Genomic DNA, 17,840 nt, shown 5'->3' on the forward strand with positions numbered 1-17,840 from the left:
AGCCAGTCCTGGGAATGGCCCTCCTCAGGGAGGTAGGGGTGAGCGTGGGGATGGGTTACATCTGAGCGAACTGGAATCAGTGTGCTGGGAGCTCGCTAATGGACTTGCATTCTAGATAGATAGGCTCAAAATTATCGCCTTCATTCAAGCTGATGTAGAATACACTTTTTAAAATATTAATGCACTTTAATTTTTTTACTTTTTTTTAAACTTTTTATATGATATTGATATATAGTTGATTAACAATGCCGTGATAGTTTCAGGTGTCCAGCAAAGTGATTCTGTTATACGTACATACATATCTATTCTTTTTAAAATTCTTTTCCCATTTAGCTTGCTACGTAATAATGAGCAGAGTTCCCTGCGCTATGCAGTAGGTCCCTGTTGAGAATACACTTTTTAAAAGATTTGTTTTTATGTTGACCATTTTTAAAATCTTTACTGAATTTATTACAGAGTTGCTTCTGTTTTATGTTTTGGTTTTTTGGCCACGAGGCATGTGGAATCTTAGCTCCCCAGACCAGGGATCAACCCTGCACCCTCTGCATTGGAAGGTGAAGTCTTAACTGTTAATACTAGACTTCCAGGGAAGTTCTGAAAATATACTTTTTAATCAAGTAAACTCTGCCTTGATGTCCCCAAATCCTAGTGTTGGGGGGAAATGAATTTGACATTATATTTTTAAGCATAGAAATTATTTTGAGAGTCCTCGCTCTAATAGAGTCAATACCTTACCACGTATCATCTCCCCAGGCTCATTTCCTCCTACTCGGCCCCGTGTTCTCGTGGCTGTAGCCACTCTGACTTCCCAGTGACTCCCTGTGACTTCCTCAAAGCTTCCCTTTGAGCACCTGCATCCTCCTTTCCGTCTGCCTAGAATTCCCTGCTCAGACCATGTGGCTCATGGCCTCACCTCCATCAAGCCTTGCTCGGATCTCACCTCCCCTCACTGCCCTATTTAAAATTGCACTCCACCGCACTCCTCACCCCTCCTTATCTGTTCTGCTTGTCCTCTGTTCCATGTCATGTCATCTTCAAGTATGTCATATGAGTTACTTATTTACTAATATTTTTGGTTGTGAATCTGTCTCTATTGAAACACAGGCTACAAAAGGTTAGGGATCTTGGACTGTCTGGCTCACTGACATCTACCAGGGCAATAGATATCTGTTGATACATTTGTTGAGAGAGAGAAAATATCGCTGTACTGTGCATAGTAATGGGACTAGGGTGGTTGGTTGGTTCAGTCACTATGTTGTGTCCAATGCTTGCAACCCCATGGACTGTAGCCCACCAGGCTCCTCCAGCCATGGGATTCTCCAGGCAAGAATACCAGAGTAGATTGCCGTTTCCTTCTCCAGGGGATCTTTGATCTCGACTCAGGGATCAAACTTGAGTCTCTTTCATTGCCGTCAGTTTTTTGTTTTTTGTTTTTTGTTTTTTTTTTTAATCACTGAGCCACCAGTAGCTACCTTGTGCCATGAACATTCTGTCCCATGAATCCCCAAAGTGACCCTCCAAACAAAGTATAATCCCCATTGAAAAATAAAGAAGCTGGAGCCCAGAGAGGTTGAGGAAGCTCCCCAAGAACACACACCTTGCTAAGTAGTTGAACCCAGCTGAAAACCCACTTATGGACTCACAAGCAAGTCTCTTTCCACTGCATTCCTTTAAAACTCAAAAAAGTGATTGTAAAGGCACAGCCATAAAAATATCTCAGAAAAAAATATTCCAGTGACATCTTTGGAGACAGAATGGCATATAATGATAGGTCTGTTGCTATTCTCCCTTTCTATTTTTTTCCTTTTTTTTTTTTTCCCATAGCAGAATCCTTGTATTGAACAAAAGCTTTAGCACAGCCCCAATATATAAAGCAGATAAAGGAAGAGCTGCTCTGGTTCAACTGGAGATAGTTTGATTTCTCTATGCTCCACTGTGGCCAACCTTGAGACTCCCTGAGGAACCCTAGGGCTCCAAGGAACCCAATTTGAAAACCACTGAATAAGTGGGACTTCTCTGGTCTAGGGGTTAAGATGGTACTTTCAATCCCTGGTTGGGGAACTAAGATCCCATGTGCCATGAGGCATGGCAAAATAAAAATAAAAGTAAATCTTTCTTAAAATTTAAAAAAAAAAAGGCTGAATGGGCAGCTGATGCTCTTGGGAATGAAAAGCACCCATTGGTCCTATGGCTTGTGTACATCCTGGGATCAGTTCTACCTCTGTCCCTCTTCTCCTGGAACGGTGGAAGGAGCCCATGATGTGTCCGCTGAGCCTCAGGGAAGATTATAGTGTAAACTTCTGATTGGACACAGTGGAATGAACATAAGTATGCATGGAGGCTCCCTCCCAAATCTCTCCTAAATGGCAATCGAGATTTTTTTTTTCAAGTATAAACCCACAAGGCCAAAGAAGATGGACAAGAAGAGAACAGTAGGTGTCAGCAAGTTTATGGAAAATGGAGAGCAGATGTTAATTGACTGGGCAGAGCAGACAAGGCTGAAAGATCGGGGTCTGCACAGGGAAACCGATTAAAGCCAAAGAGTTTTCTCCATAGACAACCCCCTTCCTTGAGAAAGGATGAGGATTGGAGGCATGAGATGTTGCACACAATGAGGATGAGAAGTGCAGCTAAAACTAGGAGGATTAGTTAGGAGTCTGTGAAAGAAGTTGTGCAACCAAATATCTCTCTACACCTGAGCGAAAAATCAGATTGGAAAATAGATAGGCTCAGGACTTCCCTGGTGATCTAGCAGTTCAGAGTCTTCCTTGCAATGCAGGAGACACGGGTTTGATCCCTGGTTGGGGAACTAAGATCTTGCATGCCAGGGAGTAACTAGGCCCTCGTGTCTCAACTAGAGAGTCCGTGCGCCACAACAAAAGATACTGCATGTGGCAACGAAGAGCCCCGTGCCACAACTAAGACCCACTGCAGCCAAATAAATAAATGAACAAGTAAATTCATTTTAAAAAAGAAATAGGCTCTGGACTGGGGGAAACCAGACTTTTGGACTCTGTGGGAAAAGGCAAGGGTGGGATGATTTGAGAGAATAGCATTGAAACATGTATATTACCATATGTGAAATAGATCGCCAGTCCAGGTTCGATGCATGAGAGAGGGCGCTCAGGGCCAGTGCACTGGGATGACCCTGAGGGATGGGATGGGGAGGGAGGTGGGAGGGGGGTTCAGGACGGGGCACACATGTACACCCATGGCTGATTCATGCCAATGTATGGCAGAAACCACTACAATAGTATAAAGTAATGAGCCTCCAATTAAAATAAACTAATTAATTTTTTTTAAAAAAGAAAAAACAGAACTAATTTTAAGAAAAGGGGAAGAAAGAACTGAGGGCATGGGTGAGGTGCTGTGTAGAAACCAGGGAGATAAGATGAGCTTCCGCCTCCTGAGTGGTGAGATTCTCAGTCAGACTAATCTACCCCTCCCACCCCTAACCAGAAGCCTGGAGACACTGACAAGCTCAAGAGAAAATATCCACAGAGAATGACAGTCGCAGTCCCCATACAGTTAGATCATCCTAGGGTGAAATCCCCTGGTAAGTCCTCTCACATACAAAGAAGACTGTCGGACATTAAATACCTCTTAATGATGAATGGAGAGTCAAAAAGTCAAGCACTGGAGAGAAGCCGCTTAACAGAAAGGGGCTTCCCAGGTGGCGCAGTGGAAAAGAATCTGCTTGCCAATGCAAGAGATTTGAGTTCGATCCCCGGATCAGGAAGATCCCCTAGAGAAGGAAACGGCAACCCACTCCAATATTCTTGCCTGGGAAATCCCATGGACAGAAGAGGCTGGCCGACCACAGTCTATGGGGTTGCAGAGTTGGACACAACTGAGCGACTGAGCCTGCACACACGCTAACAGGAAAGGAATCAAAACCAAACAAACGAAAAAGAAACTTTGAGGAAATAGAGATAATGGTTAATGGCATGAGTTCTAGAACCTTGGCTCAAATCCCAGCTATTCAGCTTACCAGCTGTGTGACCTCAGACAAGTTATTTAGCTTCTCTGAGCCTCAGTTCCATTATCTCTAAAATGAGAATAATATTATTATCTATTCTTTAAGGTTGTTAGGAAGGTAGAAATGAGTTCATATTTTTGTGAAACACTTAGCAAAGTGCCTGAATAATATCAGGCACTATGTACGTGTTTGATAAATAAAAAATAAATGCAGAGAGCAGAAGAAAACATCAAAACATTTTAATTAAAATTCTCAAGAGGTAAGAGAGATACTGCACTCGTAAACACCAGCTATTAAAATTGGATGCTATTAAAAAGTAACATCCAAAGAAAAAAATATTTTTTAAACCTACTGAAAATTAAAAATATGATTGCAAACATTTTTTAAACCCACAGAAGGATTGGAATTGAGGAAATTGCCTGAAAAGTAAAACAAAAAAGACGAACAGATGGAAAATGGGAGAGGAAAAAAATGCAAAAATGAGAAAGCAAACCGAGAAAGCTCAACATCCTACAACTAAGATTTCTAGAATTACAAAAGTGAGAGCGTGGAGAAGAAGAGGTTGACAAAGAAATAAAATAAGAAAAATTCCCAACTGACCCACACGATTTTCCATAATGAAAGAATTCACTAAGTCCTGTCTGCAATAAGTGGCAAGAGAACCAGACCAAGATGCATCCTTGCAAAATTCAGGCTCACAAAGAGAACGTTTCTAAAGGTTCTGGAGAGAAAAAAAAAACAGTCAAATACCTAGAATCTAAAATTAGAATCGACTTCTCAGTGCATGCAGTAGAAGCCAGAAGACAACGGCAGAATGCCCTCAAATTTGGGGCAGGGCCCAGGGAGCAGGAATCTTTCTTGTCTAAGAGAGAACTCTATATCCAGCAACCTATAAATTAAGTAAGAGTAGAATTTGGTTTCAAATATATTTGATATATCAAGAGTAGAGCATTTAGTTTCTGCTCTCTTAAGGGCTTCCCTGATAGCTCAGATGGTAACGAATCTGCCTGCAATGCTGAAGACCCAGGTTCAATCCCTGGGTCAAGAAGGTCCCCTGGAGAAGGGAATGGCAACCCACTCCAGTGTTCTTGCCTGGAGAATTCAATGGATGGAGGGGCCTGATGGGCTACAGTCCATGGGGTCGCAGAGAGTCTGACATGACTGGGCAATTAACACTTTGGGTTCCCTCTTGGCTCAGATGGTAAAGAATCCACCTGCAATGTAGGAGACCTGGGTTTTGTCTCTGGATCAGAAAGATATGTTACAGTGTTATCAACCATAGTCACCATGTTTTATATAAAATCTTCTGACCTTTGACATCTTATAACTGAAAGTTTGTACACTTTGTACACTTTTACTACCCTCTCCATTTCACCCACCCCCAGCCCTTGGAAACCACTTTTCTACTCTTTCTATGAGTTTGATCTCTTTTTTTGTTTTGGCCATTTCTGCTATAGAAAGTGAAGTCGCTCAGTCATGTCTGACTCTTTGCGACCCATGAACTGTAGCCCACCAAGCTCCTCCGTCCATGGGATTCTCCAGGCAAGAATTCTGGAGTGGGTTGCCATTTCCTTCTCCAGGGGATCTTCCCGACCCAGGGATCAAACCCAGGTCTCCCACATTGCAGGCAGATGCTTTAACCTCTGCACCACCAGGGAAGCCCTCTGCTATAGGTACAAGCCAAACAAAACAAAAAGAAAAAAAAAGATAAGAAAAACAAAACAAAAAGAAAAAGATAAGAAAAACAAAACAAAAAGAAAAAAATAAGAAAAACAAAACAGTTTCACAAGGAAGAGATCAAAAATGTTATATACGCTAAGGCTGGGGTGTGGGTAATATTTGCATAGTCTTAATTAAGTGAAAGCTGGTTACTGACATCTAGGTGAAAGGCCAGGGAGTATGCCAGAATATTTCATATAAGGAGCTTACAGCCTCAGCTCCCATGGTGGAAATTCAGTAGATAATACTTAAAAGTTACAAAAATCAAGAAATAACTATCAAGCAGTTGATGTCCATGAAACTATGAAAGTCAGTTCTGGGAGAAACAGCTCCAAGCCTTGAGAGTAACTGCCTCTGAGAAGTGTGTCTCAGGGGATGGAGACAGGTGGAGCAGGAAAATACTACTTTTCATTAAAAGCCTTGAGGTACCATTTGGCTTTTTAAATTATGTACATGTATTGCTTTGATCAAAATTAAAATTAAATTAAAAAACAATCATAAATTTTCCACATAGCTGGAGGGCCTGAGCAACTCTCAAAGGTAGCATGATTCCCCGCCCCCATCACAAAAGGGACAGAGCAAGAGTGGAGGGAGATGGTTGCTATGGTTTCCCCGACATCTCTGCCTCTGGGAGAGACTTTTGTGCTATTGCCTGGTACCAAGGACCTCTCCACAAGGACAGGTATGGGCTCTGGTTGAATTCTGAAAGTCTACAGCACCGGACTACGCTGCATGCCGCCAGCTGTGATTCTGAGCGCGCTCTCAAGAGTGGACCTTTATCCTGGAGAGGTGGTCTCCACAGGAGCCAAAGAATCTGCAGAAATGATGCCGTGAGTCAGAAGCCCCCTTGGAGGCAGGCATCAGTTAAGTAGATCAATCTGTGAAGACCTGCTTCATGCAGATGCTAAGTGCTGGGCAGGACATATACGTGCTCTAGTTAAATCTCCCGGGCAGCCAGGCAATGGTCGGAGGGGACCATCTAGGAGATAGATGAAACAGCCCCAGTTCTGAGCTCACATCTCACAGAGCCGACTGTGTGCCTGACACTCAGGGATACAGATGTAAGGCCCAGTCCAGGGCCTTACATCAGATGGTTACATCAAAGCATTCACTGTCTAGGGGCTATCCCAAGGGCTCCTTTTATGTAGGAGATGGAAACTCACTGATCCAAGAGTTCTCCTGTTAAATGCCTCAAGGAATGGCAGGCAATTGCAGTCTGCTTGGGAGGCATGTAAACAATTAAATGTCATGAGGTGTTAAGACAGGTAGAGGAAAGCTGGGGTACAAAGGAAGAGATAAACTGTTCTAGAAGAGAAGAAAACTGTTTCTCAGGGAGGCTTCAGAGAGGAGATGACCTCTGGTCCCATGCTCAAGCCTGTTTGCCAGGTGGCTGGGCAGTATGTGGGGGTCAGAAGAGGGGGTAAGTCGTAGGGAGGGGAGATGCCATGCAGAGGGAGGGGAATTAAGAGCAAAGGCCAGGACCAGCCCCTGATGTCCCGCGGTGGCTGGGTCCAAGGGTGAGGTTTGGGGCTAGAGAGGTAGGCAGAGACCAGCCCTTCACAGGCCTGGTGTGCTCTGCTGCAGCGTAGATCTTCCCCTACGGGTCCTGCTACCCACAGTGTGGTCCTCCAGCCAACAGCACTGGCATCCCTGGAGAGCTCACCAGTAATGCAGAACTCAGACCCCGCCCCAAGTCTGCCTGGTAAAAGGATCCCCGGTGACTCACATTCAGTAGGAGAGGCTCTGATCTAGACCACTGTTCCCATCCTTTGGAAATACGAGGATGCCTTTTTAACATCCCAGATAGTTCTCAGACATCACCCACACCTGAATGCTATCGTGTTTTTTACATTCATTTATTGAAAAAAATTCAATAACAAAAAGTTGCTATGAATTTGGTAATGCTTTGAACAAGATTTGCAATCTATATACAGGATCTGTTCAGCAATCTGGTGGGACCTAACGTCTGCCAGCGGGGTGCGTCAACAGAATCTTTATCAACAGAATCCTAATCATTCACCAACTTCCCCTATAATTTCGGAGACACGGCACTTTCTCCTACACACTGGTTACCCGCCCAGACTTATCAGCCCTCTCAGTCATTTATAATCTCTGAGCCTGAATGAACTAGGGAAACTCATTATTTAAATAATCCTTGAAATAAATCTTTTTGTAATGAGCCTAGACCCAACTCCACGTTCGGTACCGTCTCTAATGTATGTTTGGTAACTGTTCTGTTTAATAGAATTGCACTTCTCTGTTGCATAACCAAGACCTAACATTAACCCTCACCCTGCCTGACCCTCGAGCCCCAAGCATCTAACCAACTCTCCTGGGTATTCTCAGGTTTTGACCCTCCAAATACCAGAAGCTTGCATGTCCGTTGGCTCAGAAAGCCCGGTTTACTTCTTTGAGAAAGGGATGCTCTGTCTCTGGGCACAAGCTGTGCCCACCCTAACCCTACCCAGTGTAAGAAGTGGGACCTCTGGAACGCCACAAGCCATGCAGGACAGGTGGTTCTCCTGGGGGAGTTGGAGAGAGGGTCCCAGGACCCTCCCCACATATGCCTGGCCAAGCCAAGCACGTCCCTAAGAGCACCTCAGCTAGTGAGCACTTCAGATACGAAGATGCACTGGGGTCAGCTCTGTTGGGGTCAGCATGAAAACAAGAGTGCTCCGTGGGACTTCCCTGGTGGTCCACTGGTTAAGACTCTATGTTTCCAATGCCGGTGGCACGTGTTTGATCCCTGATAAGGGATCTAAGAAACCATATGCCAAATAAATAAATAAATTGATTAAATAAATTCTCCTAGAAATTAAGTTTAAAATACTTTAAAAAAAAAAAAAAGAGTGCTTCAGTGGTTATATCTTCAGATCCTGGAAGAAGGGGTGGAGCTAGAAAAAGGGGATAAAATCTATAAGCAGGAAATTTCAACTCAATGCAAAGATAGACTTTGGAGACCAAAGGCTACCCCTGCAGGTAGTGAGGTCTCCATTCCCAACTGTGCTTCAACCAACAGCTGCCCTTCAGTGGACGTTGGGGCAGAGGGGCCTCCTGCTGCCTCTCAGAAGTGAAGTGGTAGATGCCCTCTGGGGATGCTCCCCGTCAGGATCCAACCAGGAAACCAGCAGCACCCACAGATCGGGTAATACAAGGAACGATTAGTGAAGGGCTAGTCCACAAAGGTGCAGGCAAGGCTTGAAGAAGGCAGTACCAATGGGGCTTCCAGGTAGCGCTAGTGGCACCTGCCTGCCAATGCAAGAGATGCAAGAGACACAAGTTTGATCCCTGGGTGGGGAAGCTCCCCTGGAGGAGGGCATGGCAACCCACTCCAGTATTCTTGCCTGGAGAATCCCAGGAAAGAGGAGCCTGGCGGGCTACAGTTTACAGGGTCAGAAAGAATCGGACACGACTGGAGTGACTTAGCATGCATGCAATGTGTGCTGAGCCTGGTAGCAGAGAGAGCCATTTCCATGCCTGGGAAAGACGGAAAGAGCCAGTATCAGAATGGAGAGCTAGTCCCCCAGCCCAGGGCTGTGCACTTCAAGGTGGCATGCAGCTGACCCACAGGGACCAGAGGACAGAGTGGAGAGACTAAATAGCCCAGCCTGACTCTCCTGTCTCCCCTTGTTTATCACCTGGGCCCACAACTGGCTAAAGTCAACCAGAAGCTAGAGGGCAAGGGAGCCCAGCAGTACACTCTACCCACGGGTAGCTCCCAGAGCAGAGAGCAGAGTGGAGAGGATGGTGAGGGGACACACAGAGCCATCCTGTGCTGAGATGCATCTCACCGTATGGCTGACCTCCCTCCCACCCTTTACTCCCAAGCTAGCCGTCCTAGCCACTGTTACAGTTTCCTCCAACCCAAGATTGCTTTATACCAGTATATCCTCACCTTAGCCTAGAGAATTCCTCCAGATTTTCAGAGACGCTTCTTTGCCTCCCTCTCTCCAGTGTTTATTACCTCGGTTCGCTTCCTGTAATTTGCAAAGATTAAAGATATAAGCTGCTTTCCTTGCGATGTGCTTTCTCTGCTCCATTATGCTTTCTGCCCCTCACTCCCCATCTCCTCCCGCAGAGCTTCCAAGCCCCTTTCTGCAGGCACAGGAAATGCTCGACTTCACCTGCTGCCAGCCATGGCCCGGCTCCTAAAAAAATGCTGGGAGACTCTGGCTTCTGCAGGTTGAAGCCTCTTTACTACCTTCCTTCTGATTCAACATCACCTTTCATGTTAGGCCACCAGGATCTCAGCTTGGTCCCAATTAGCAAGAGCTTCTGACGCTGTGCGTGTAGTAACCTCTCGTTCTCTGCTCTCTGTCTCTCCCTGGGGCTTTGAATCCTGGTGTTCATGATGTGTAAACAAATCCTCTCTGCACTGGGAGCCTGCCCTCTTTGAAGCCACTCAGTGTTGAATCATTTGGTGGCGAAAGGAATAGGAAGATGTGAACATTTCTGTTCAGCACCAAGCAGGGTTATCATCAGGGCTGGCTTCGTGGGCGTGTGAGCACTGCAATCACACAGGCTCAGGAGGGTCACGCTCTTGAGGTTTTTGTTTTTTGGCTGTACTGCGTGGCATATGGGATCTTAGTTCCCTAAGCAGGGATCTATCCCATGCCTCCTGCATTGGAAGCTCAGGGTCTTAACCACCAGATCACCAGGGAAATCCCAGACCCTTGGTTTAGCGCTTTGCTATGGCAGCTCCGTGGTTAAGAATCCACCTGCTGATGCAGGAAATATGATTTCAATCCCTGGGTCAGAAAGTTCCCCTGGAGAAGGAAATGGCAACCCACACCAGTATTGTTGCCCAGGAAATCCCAGGGACAGGGGAGTCTGAAGGGCTACAGTCCATGGGGTTGCAAAAGAGTCGGACATGACTTAGTGACTGAATAACAATGACAACTGCTATCTTGAGTTTCTCAGTAAGTCTTTAACGGTGGGCCCCAGATTTTCTTTTGGTTCCCAGGATTGTGCAGATGGTGCCAGTTATGGCGACTGTTATTATCGCTGCTGTTGCTGTGGTTCTGTGTGCAGCCCAGTGGCATCTCAGCAGATGAGGCCTTCTGCCTCCTGCAACATGGGAGGAATCCTATCGCTGGGTGGTAGGTGGTGCTGGTGTTTCCCGGGGTCCAGGTAAACCCTGGGCAGACTCCCAGCAGGTCCAAGGGCAGGGAACAGTCAACGCAGCAGAGGACACTCCCTCACTAATTCACTTCATTCCACAAACAATTACTGAGCTCTGCTCTGTCCCAGGCACTTTCGGGGATATGATAATGAAAAGGATATTATCTTTCTCCAGGCCCCAGAGCTATGAACCAGGTCATCCGCTCACACGAAATAAACCACACTCCTAGTTGGGGGAAGGAAGAGTGCCAAGTTAGGAGTCAAAACGCCTGGTTTTTGACCCCTGCTCTGTTCTTAACTTGCTGTGTGACCTTGGCCAAATCACTTCCCTTCTCTGGACTAGGTCACTGCTTGCCCAAATATGTTTGGCCGCAGATAATTTGTATCAGAATCCCTGGACATGCAGATTCCTGAGCTTCACCCCAGAGACATAGTAGCAGAATTTCTAGGGCTGAAACTTCCCTGGTGGTCCAGTGGTTAAGAACCTGCCTGCCAATGCAGGGGACAAGGGTTCAATCCCTGGTCCAGGACGATTCCACCTGCGCAGAGCAGCTAAGCCCATGTGCCACAATTACTGAAGCCCGTGTACCCAGAGTCCATGCTCCACAACAAGAGAAGTCACTGCAATGAGAAGCCTGTGCCCTGCGATGAAGAGTAGCCCCCACTGGCCGCAACTAAAGAAAACCTGCACACAGCAATGAAGAGCCAGTGCAACCAAAAGTAAATAAATATTTTTAGAAAGAGAGATTTTCTCATTAATTTTTTGAAGAAGGAAAGGTCCCAGGAGTGGTCACCCAGAGCCTTGTACATGATTGCAACTTGCATTCTATTCTGGTACCCTTTGGAGGTAACATGGGCTGAGCCTTTGGTTCTACCAATCTGTGCTTCATGGTGTCATTTCTTAAAGTGGGTCTTTGTATTTGCACTGAGAGTGTGCCTTGTCCAGAAGAGGCAAGAGCCAAGGGGATTAGTGATGGGCAGGCACTGGAGGGGACTGTTGTGCCTTATCAAACTGGAGAATTGCTCCATAGAAGGGAGCTGAGGGCAGTTCTGTGAAGGAAGAGTAAGTCTTATCTGGAGATGTGAGAATCAGTGGCGCTCTGGGAGGACAGGGTCAGGGAGCCTCTGGGACTAGGCATGGGCTGCCCACAAACAGGCACAGCTCTGCTGCTCAGCACCCCGCCCAAATCTCCTGCTTCTGGGCAAGAGACACCACAGGGTACCTGCATGGGGAAGCAGGCTGCTCAAGCCCTTGTCACCCCCACTGCTCTGAGATGCCTCGGGTCTGCTCACAGCTGACTGTCTACAACTACACTGGCCAGTAAGGTGGTCAGCAGCCACATGTGGCTACTTAATTTTAATTAATTAAAATTCAGTTGGATAAAAAAATGAAAAGATAAATAAAGCAGGCCAGATAAAGGTAAATATGTGAAATGATGGATATGTTAATAAGAAGTGGAACCCTTTAAATTTTAATTAAAATTCAATTGGCTAAAAAGTAAATAGATGAATAAAGCAGCCCAGGAAAAGGTAAATATGTGCAGTGACTGTTGTTGTTGTTCAATCGCTCTGTCGTGTCCAACTCTTTGCAACCCCATGGACTGCAGCACACCAGGCTTCCCTGTCCTTCACCATCCCCGGGAGTTTGCTTGAACTCATGTCCATTGAATCAGTGATGCCATCCAACCATCCCATCCTCTGTTGCCCCCTTCTCCTCCTGCCTTCAATCTTTCCCAGCATCAGAGTCTTTTCCAATCAGTTGGCTCTTTGCATCAGGTGGCCAAAGTATTGGAGCTTCAGCTTCAGCATCGATCCTTCCAATGGATATGTTAATTAACCCGATGAGCGAGGAGGGATCCTTTCACAATATATACGTATATCAAATTATCCCACTGTGCCCTGTAAATACCATACGATTTTGTCAACTATGGCTCAGAAAAGTTGGGGGGGAGGTATTTATTTATTTATCTATTCATTTATCAATTCAGTTCCTCGGTTGCACTAGTCACATTTCCTGTAGCTAGCAGTACCAAGTGGGATCGCACAGATTATAAAACATTCTGTCTTTGTAGAAGGTTCCTCTAGACAGCACTGTCCTGAAGGAGGCAGAAACCTGATTCCTCATTCTCTTCTGCCCATCGGTGGCTACATGTTTGTAACGATACGAGAATACTCAGGAATTTACTCTGCCCGGCCCCAGCTGCTTCTGGAATAAACGCCCCATCCAAACCCTAACTCAGTCTGAGAAGCCTTGGGTGGCTCTCACTAACACAGGCATGCCTGGCTGTCTGCCTTGCCCATTACTCACAGCCCTTCTGACACCAAGCCCTCATACCTCATTTCTCCCTGTAACCACCGGCTCCTCCTCCGAGCCTGTCTGACAGGCTCAAAGGTTTCCGAAGCTCACTTTTATATCACAGGCACACAGCTTCACTAGCTCTGGAAAACGTGTTTTGGCATCTCGCCTGTCCCACCCCCCTGCAGCTCACTGAACGTGGTTTTTGTTCATCCAGGCACGGGCATTCCTGTCCCCCAGCATCACCGGTGTTCACTCTCCTCCCCCATCACAGCTTGTTCTTTAGGCTCCTTGGGCGGACCTTAGAAAACACAGCCCCTGACAGCTGGCCGCTCAGCCCTCCTCTCCCCATCCTGTCCGCCTTCTCTGGCATTCCCCTTTCCTGATGGAGCTGTAGGCTAAGCCTTGGGCTGGACTGTGGGTACCAGACGGAGCAAGAAGCCCTCTCTTCTCTTGAGGCATCCACCATCCACCGGAGAGGTCGACACAAGCACAGAGGGACATGGGGCGGGAGTTTGGATGGACCGATCTGGGTAGAGACAGCGGAAGAGTTGACCCGCCTGCAGGAAAAGTGGAGATGTCCCTGGGACTCTCCTGCTCCGGGAGGATGCATGTGAAAGGATTCCCAGCCGAGGGCCTCTTTTGTCTAAACTCCGTATCAACGGCTGTCCTCCTCGTCTAGGTCGTGAGAGCCCTGCCCATCCGTCCTCCCACTCCACCTGTCCTGTGCCCCCGACCTTGGAATTCTCACCAGCTCCAGGCCTCTCCCCTGCCTTGGTCACCAGCCTCCAGACTTTCCCAGGCCCTGAACTCCCACACCTGGCTCCAGCCCTTCCATCCTCCTCACCTTTCTCCTCTGTGCCAGCTCGCGTTTGCAGTTTGGAAAGTTCGTTCTTCAGGCTTTTTGCACAGAATAAGACAGAGGAGGCCCAGGAAAGGGTGAAGGATCCCATATGTGCATTCCCTACCAATTTTGAGCACCAACACATAGGATGAGCCAGGCCCTGCTGCCCCATCCCTTCCTGCTGTGCCTTCCACCGGTCACTGCCAGAAAGAGAAAAAAGGGGAGGAGCTTCCCTTCTAGTTGCCCATCTCCTGCAGCTCCAAGGGGCTTGCAAGCAAGCCCCATATCTTTATTCTGACTGCAGCAACATTGTGTTTTCATTCTCCTGATCCCCTCACCCCGACTCGGCTCATGGCCCAGTAGAGAAGTTAGTAAATAAAAAGCATAGGTGCAGCCGACACAACACTGTAAAGCACTTATCCTCCAATCAAAAGAAAAAAAGTTAAGAAAAAGCATAGGTGCTTGACTCGCTTTATAATCCCATTCTGTAGTTTTGGAGACTGAAGCAAGGAGCTATTGGCCTAAATGACCTGAATTCATTTCTTAGGAGTACTGTAACAGACTGACACAAAATTAGTGGCATCAAACAACCCAAATATATTATCTTACAGTTCTGGAAGCCAGAAGTCAGAAGTGCATTTCAAGGTATCGGCAGGGCTGCATTCCCGCTAGAGGCTCGAGGAGAAAATTCCATTCCCTTGCCTTTTCCAGCTTCCTGAAGCTGCCTACATCCCTCGGCCTATGGCTCCCTCCTCCAACCTCAAAACCAGAAGCAGAGCATTTTTCCACTTCTCTCTGACTCTGATCCTCCTGCCTCCCTCTTCTAAAGACCCCTGTGATCCTGTTGGGCCACCTGGATCACCAAGGACAATCTCCCCATCTCCAAATCTTTGGTTACATCTGCAGCGTCCTTTTTCCTTTTTTTTTTTTTTTAATTATTTTTTTATTATTTTTTTTACTTTATTTTACTTTACAATACTATATTGGTTTTGCCATACATTGACATGAATCCACCACGAGTGTATACAAGCTCCCAATCCTGAATCCTCCTCCCACCTCCCACCCCATATTATCTCTCTGGATCATCCCCATGCACAGCCCCAAGCGTCCTTTTTCCAACGTAAGGTAACATAGCTGCCGTTGCCAGGGATGCAGATGTACACGTCTCTGGGGGCTGTGGTTCTGCTGTGGAGCAGCCCCAGGAATCCCCGAGCATCCACTGTCACTGACCCATGGCTCTGTCCATCTTTGTTCTTTCAGAGGAAACGACGTTTGAAGCAGGCGTGAAGGTTCAGATCCACAGTCAGTCTGAGCCGCCTTTCATCCAAGAGCTGGGCTTTGGTGTGGCACCAGGGTTCCAGACTTTCGTGGCCACACAGGAGCAGAGGGTAAGTCCCCTGGGGTCTCTGGGATCAGGGGTCCTTGGCCTCTCTGAGCCACCAGCCACGTGAGGTGGAGAAATAGGATTCTCACTCCTAGAAGGCACAGAATCCACCCAGGAGGCTGGAAGGAGTAGGGCTGGGTTTAGTTAAAACCCTCACTCTGAAATTGAAGAAAGGTATCTGTTGACCTCTGTATGTGGATTCTCCTGGACCGCCTGTCGATTCTGAAATTGGATGTGAGGGAAAACCAGCTTGTTTTCTTTTTCAGTGAACTGGTTGGGTTTTTTTTTTTCCCCTAAAACATTCTGGGGGAAAATCTCTGTGATGGTGAGGTGAGAGGCCAGTGGGTGCTAGGGGGAACTGCTCACCAGGGTTTGGTGTGTTTCATCACTCTGTTAATACGATGCCAGGTGGCCTGCAAGAAGGAACAGAGGCAGGTGTCAATCTCCATTATGGAGTTTAATCGGAGGGAAGCCTCTTCATGGGTCAATATCTGCTCTCTGATTCAGCACCAGGGGAGAGACTCCCAGCCAGCCAGGCAGGATGGCTGCATCAACTCAGCACGTCCGTGAAATATGGGCTAGCATCAATGTGACATGTGCTACATGTCTCAGACGGGAGACCTTCGTAGATTCTCAATGGGGAGGACGTCTCAAAGCAGGACTGCAGAGAGACATTGGGATGGATGCTTTTTTTTTCCTCTTCATTTTCTGGTGTGATTAGAATAAAAGCTGGAAAGCCTAGGACCCTGAGGGAGTCCTAAACCAGGTCACCCAAGACAATTTGCCGTGGGAGGCCTGGAGTGAAGAGTGAGGTGAATGAGTGACAGGGAGCCCAGCTCTAAAGCGTGAGGAAGGCAGAGCCCAGAGAACAGGGAGGAGCAAAGAGATCCACACGCAACTTAAGAGCTCAGCTTGTTTTTAATATATGTTTCAAATCATCTTTCATCCAGTACTTAGCCACTTTATAGAGTGATCTTCTGTATTGGAAACTGGTTTTAGGGACTTCTGTGGTGGGCTAGTGGCTCCGGCCCCACACTTACAATGCAGGAGACCCGGGACCGATTCCATGGTCTGGAAACTAGATCCCACATGCCTGCAACTAAGATCTTACATGCCCAAACTAAAGATCCACCTCTTTAAAATCCACATCTAAAGACCTGGCCCAGCAAATATATAAATACCGTAAATAAATAATTTTTAAGTGAAAAAAAAGAGAAAGAAACTGTTTTTAAATCTCTAAGTGAAGAAAGTGTTAGTTGCTCAGTCGTGTCTGACTCTTTGCAACCCCATGGACTGCAGCCCACCTGGCTCCTCTCTCCATGGGATTTCCCAGGCGAAAATACCAGAGTGGGTCGCCATGCCCTCCTCCGGGGGATCCTCCTGACCCAGGAATCAAACCCCAGTCTCCCCCATTGCAGGCAGATTCTTTACATCTGAGCCAAATCTCTAAGAGAGCTGTATTTCTGAATCTCTGGGAAACTTGATGAATTTACGTGGGCCGCATGAACTTACTGTACGTAACACCTAGGCAGTTGCTGAAGGCCATGATCAACCTCCATGGTGGGTGGGGTGGCAGCCCCGAGGCAGGGGTAGAGGAGGCTTGGAAGTTGGTCCAGCATCTACGGGCCCCAGAGATGGAGGCAGACTGTGTGGGCAGAAGTGGAGTGTTCAAGAGTGTGCAAGGTGGGAGCCAAGTGGAACAACCGGAAAACATTATCCTAGAGGACATGAAGCTGACAGCAGGGAGCCAAGTTCAGGGCTGAGGATTTGCGTCAGGAAGAGTGAGAACACAGACTCACAGGTCAAGGTGTGCAGAGAGTCCAGAGCCCAAGCTATGAGCCTGGGTGTAAGGGCCAGCCTTCGAGTGCTGTCAGAGATCAACAAAGTCAGACACTGGTTAAAGCAGAGAGGACAGATTTAACCAGTAATGTACCATTGCAGTAGGGAAGAAGGTTCATTGTGAACTGAACTCAACTTCAATCTGTGCAGAAGGCACTTGGCGTTTTAAAGGGGAAATGAGGGGGAAGGGTGGGACACAGAGGGCACTTGAGCAGAGTCAGGGAATTGAAAATTACAAAAAGTGGGAGAGTTGGACAGGGGCAGTCAGTGCATGTGAAACCCATCTGAGTCTGCTAATAAAACCCCATCCTAGTTAGGCTCCTCCCCTCCTGCAGAGGCAGGAAGACAGGGGTCCTGCCTCCCCATGCTGGCACGCAAACACAAACAGTAAACTCTTGAGTTTACTTGGCAGTCTTGAGTCCTCAGGCAGGTGCTTTAAGGGAGCTGGGTCATCCTAAGGATTCGGGTTGAACCGTGAGAAACTACGTTAGTGTAGAAACATGTTGAAGAGACAGTCATTTTTGTAAAGAGCTCGAGTTGAATGTTTCCAAAATACTAATATTTTTTGAGCTCGCTGGAGAATTCAGCATTCAGCATTGCGACCTGGGGGCTTGTCCTCTGTTGATGTTTTCCTCCTGGGCTCATGCGGCCTAAGTAT

General features: G+C 47.0%; 1 protein-coding gene across 1 annotated transcript in view; it reads left to right on the forward strand.

Moving 5' to 3' along the window:
• ASIC2 (acid sensing ion channel subunit 2) overlaps positions 1 to 17,840 on the forward strand; it is a 294,455-nt gene that overhangs the window by 204,393 nt on the left and 72,222 nt on the right. The window contains exon 3 of the mRNA XM_052658235.1: positions 15,220 to 15,347. Within this exon, the coding sequence (XP_052514195.1) occupies positions 15,220 to 15,347 (128 nt within the window). The remainder of the gene's footprint in view (positions 1 to 15,219; positions 15,348 to 17,840) is intronic.

This window comes from Budorcas taxicolor, chromosome 19 (assembly GCF_023091745.1).
Source record: "Budorcas taxicolor isolate Tak-1 chromosome 19, Takin1.1, whole genome shotgun sequence".
Taxonomy (NCBI): Eukaryota; Metazoa; Chordata; class Mammalia; order Artiodactyla; family Bovidae; genus Budorcas; species Budorcas taxicolor.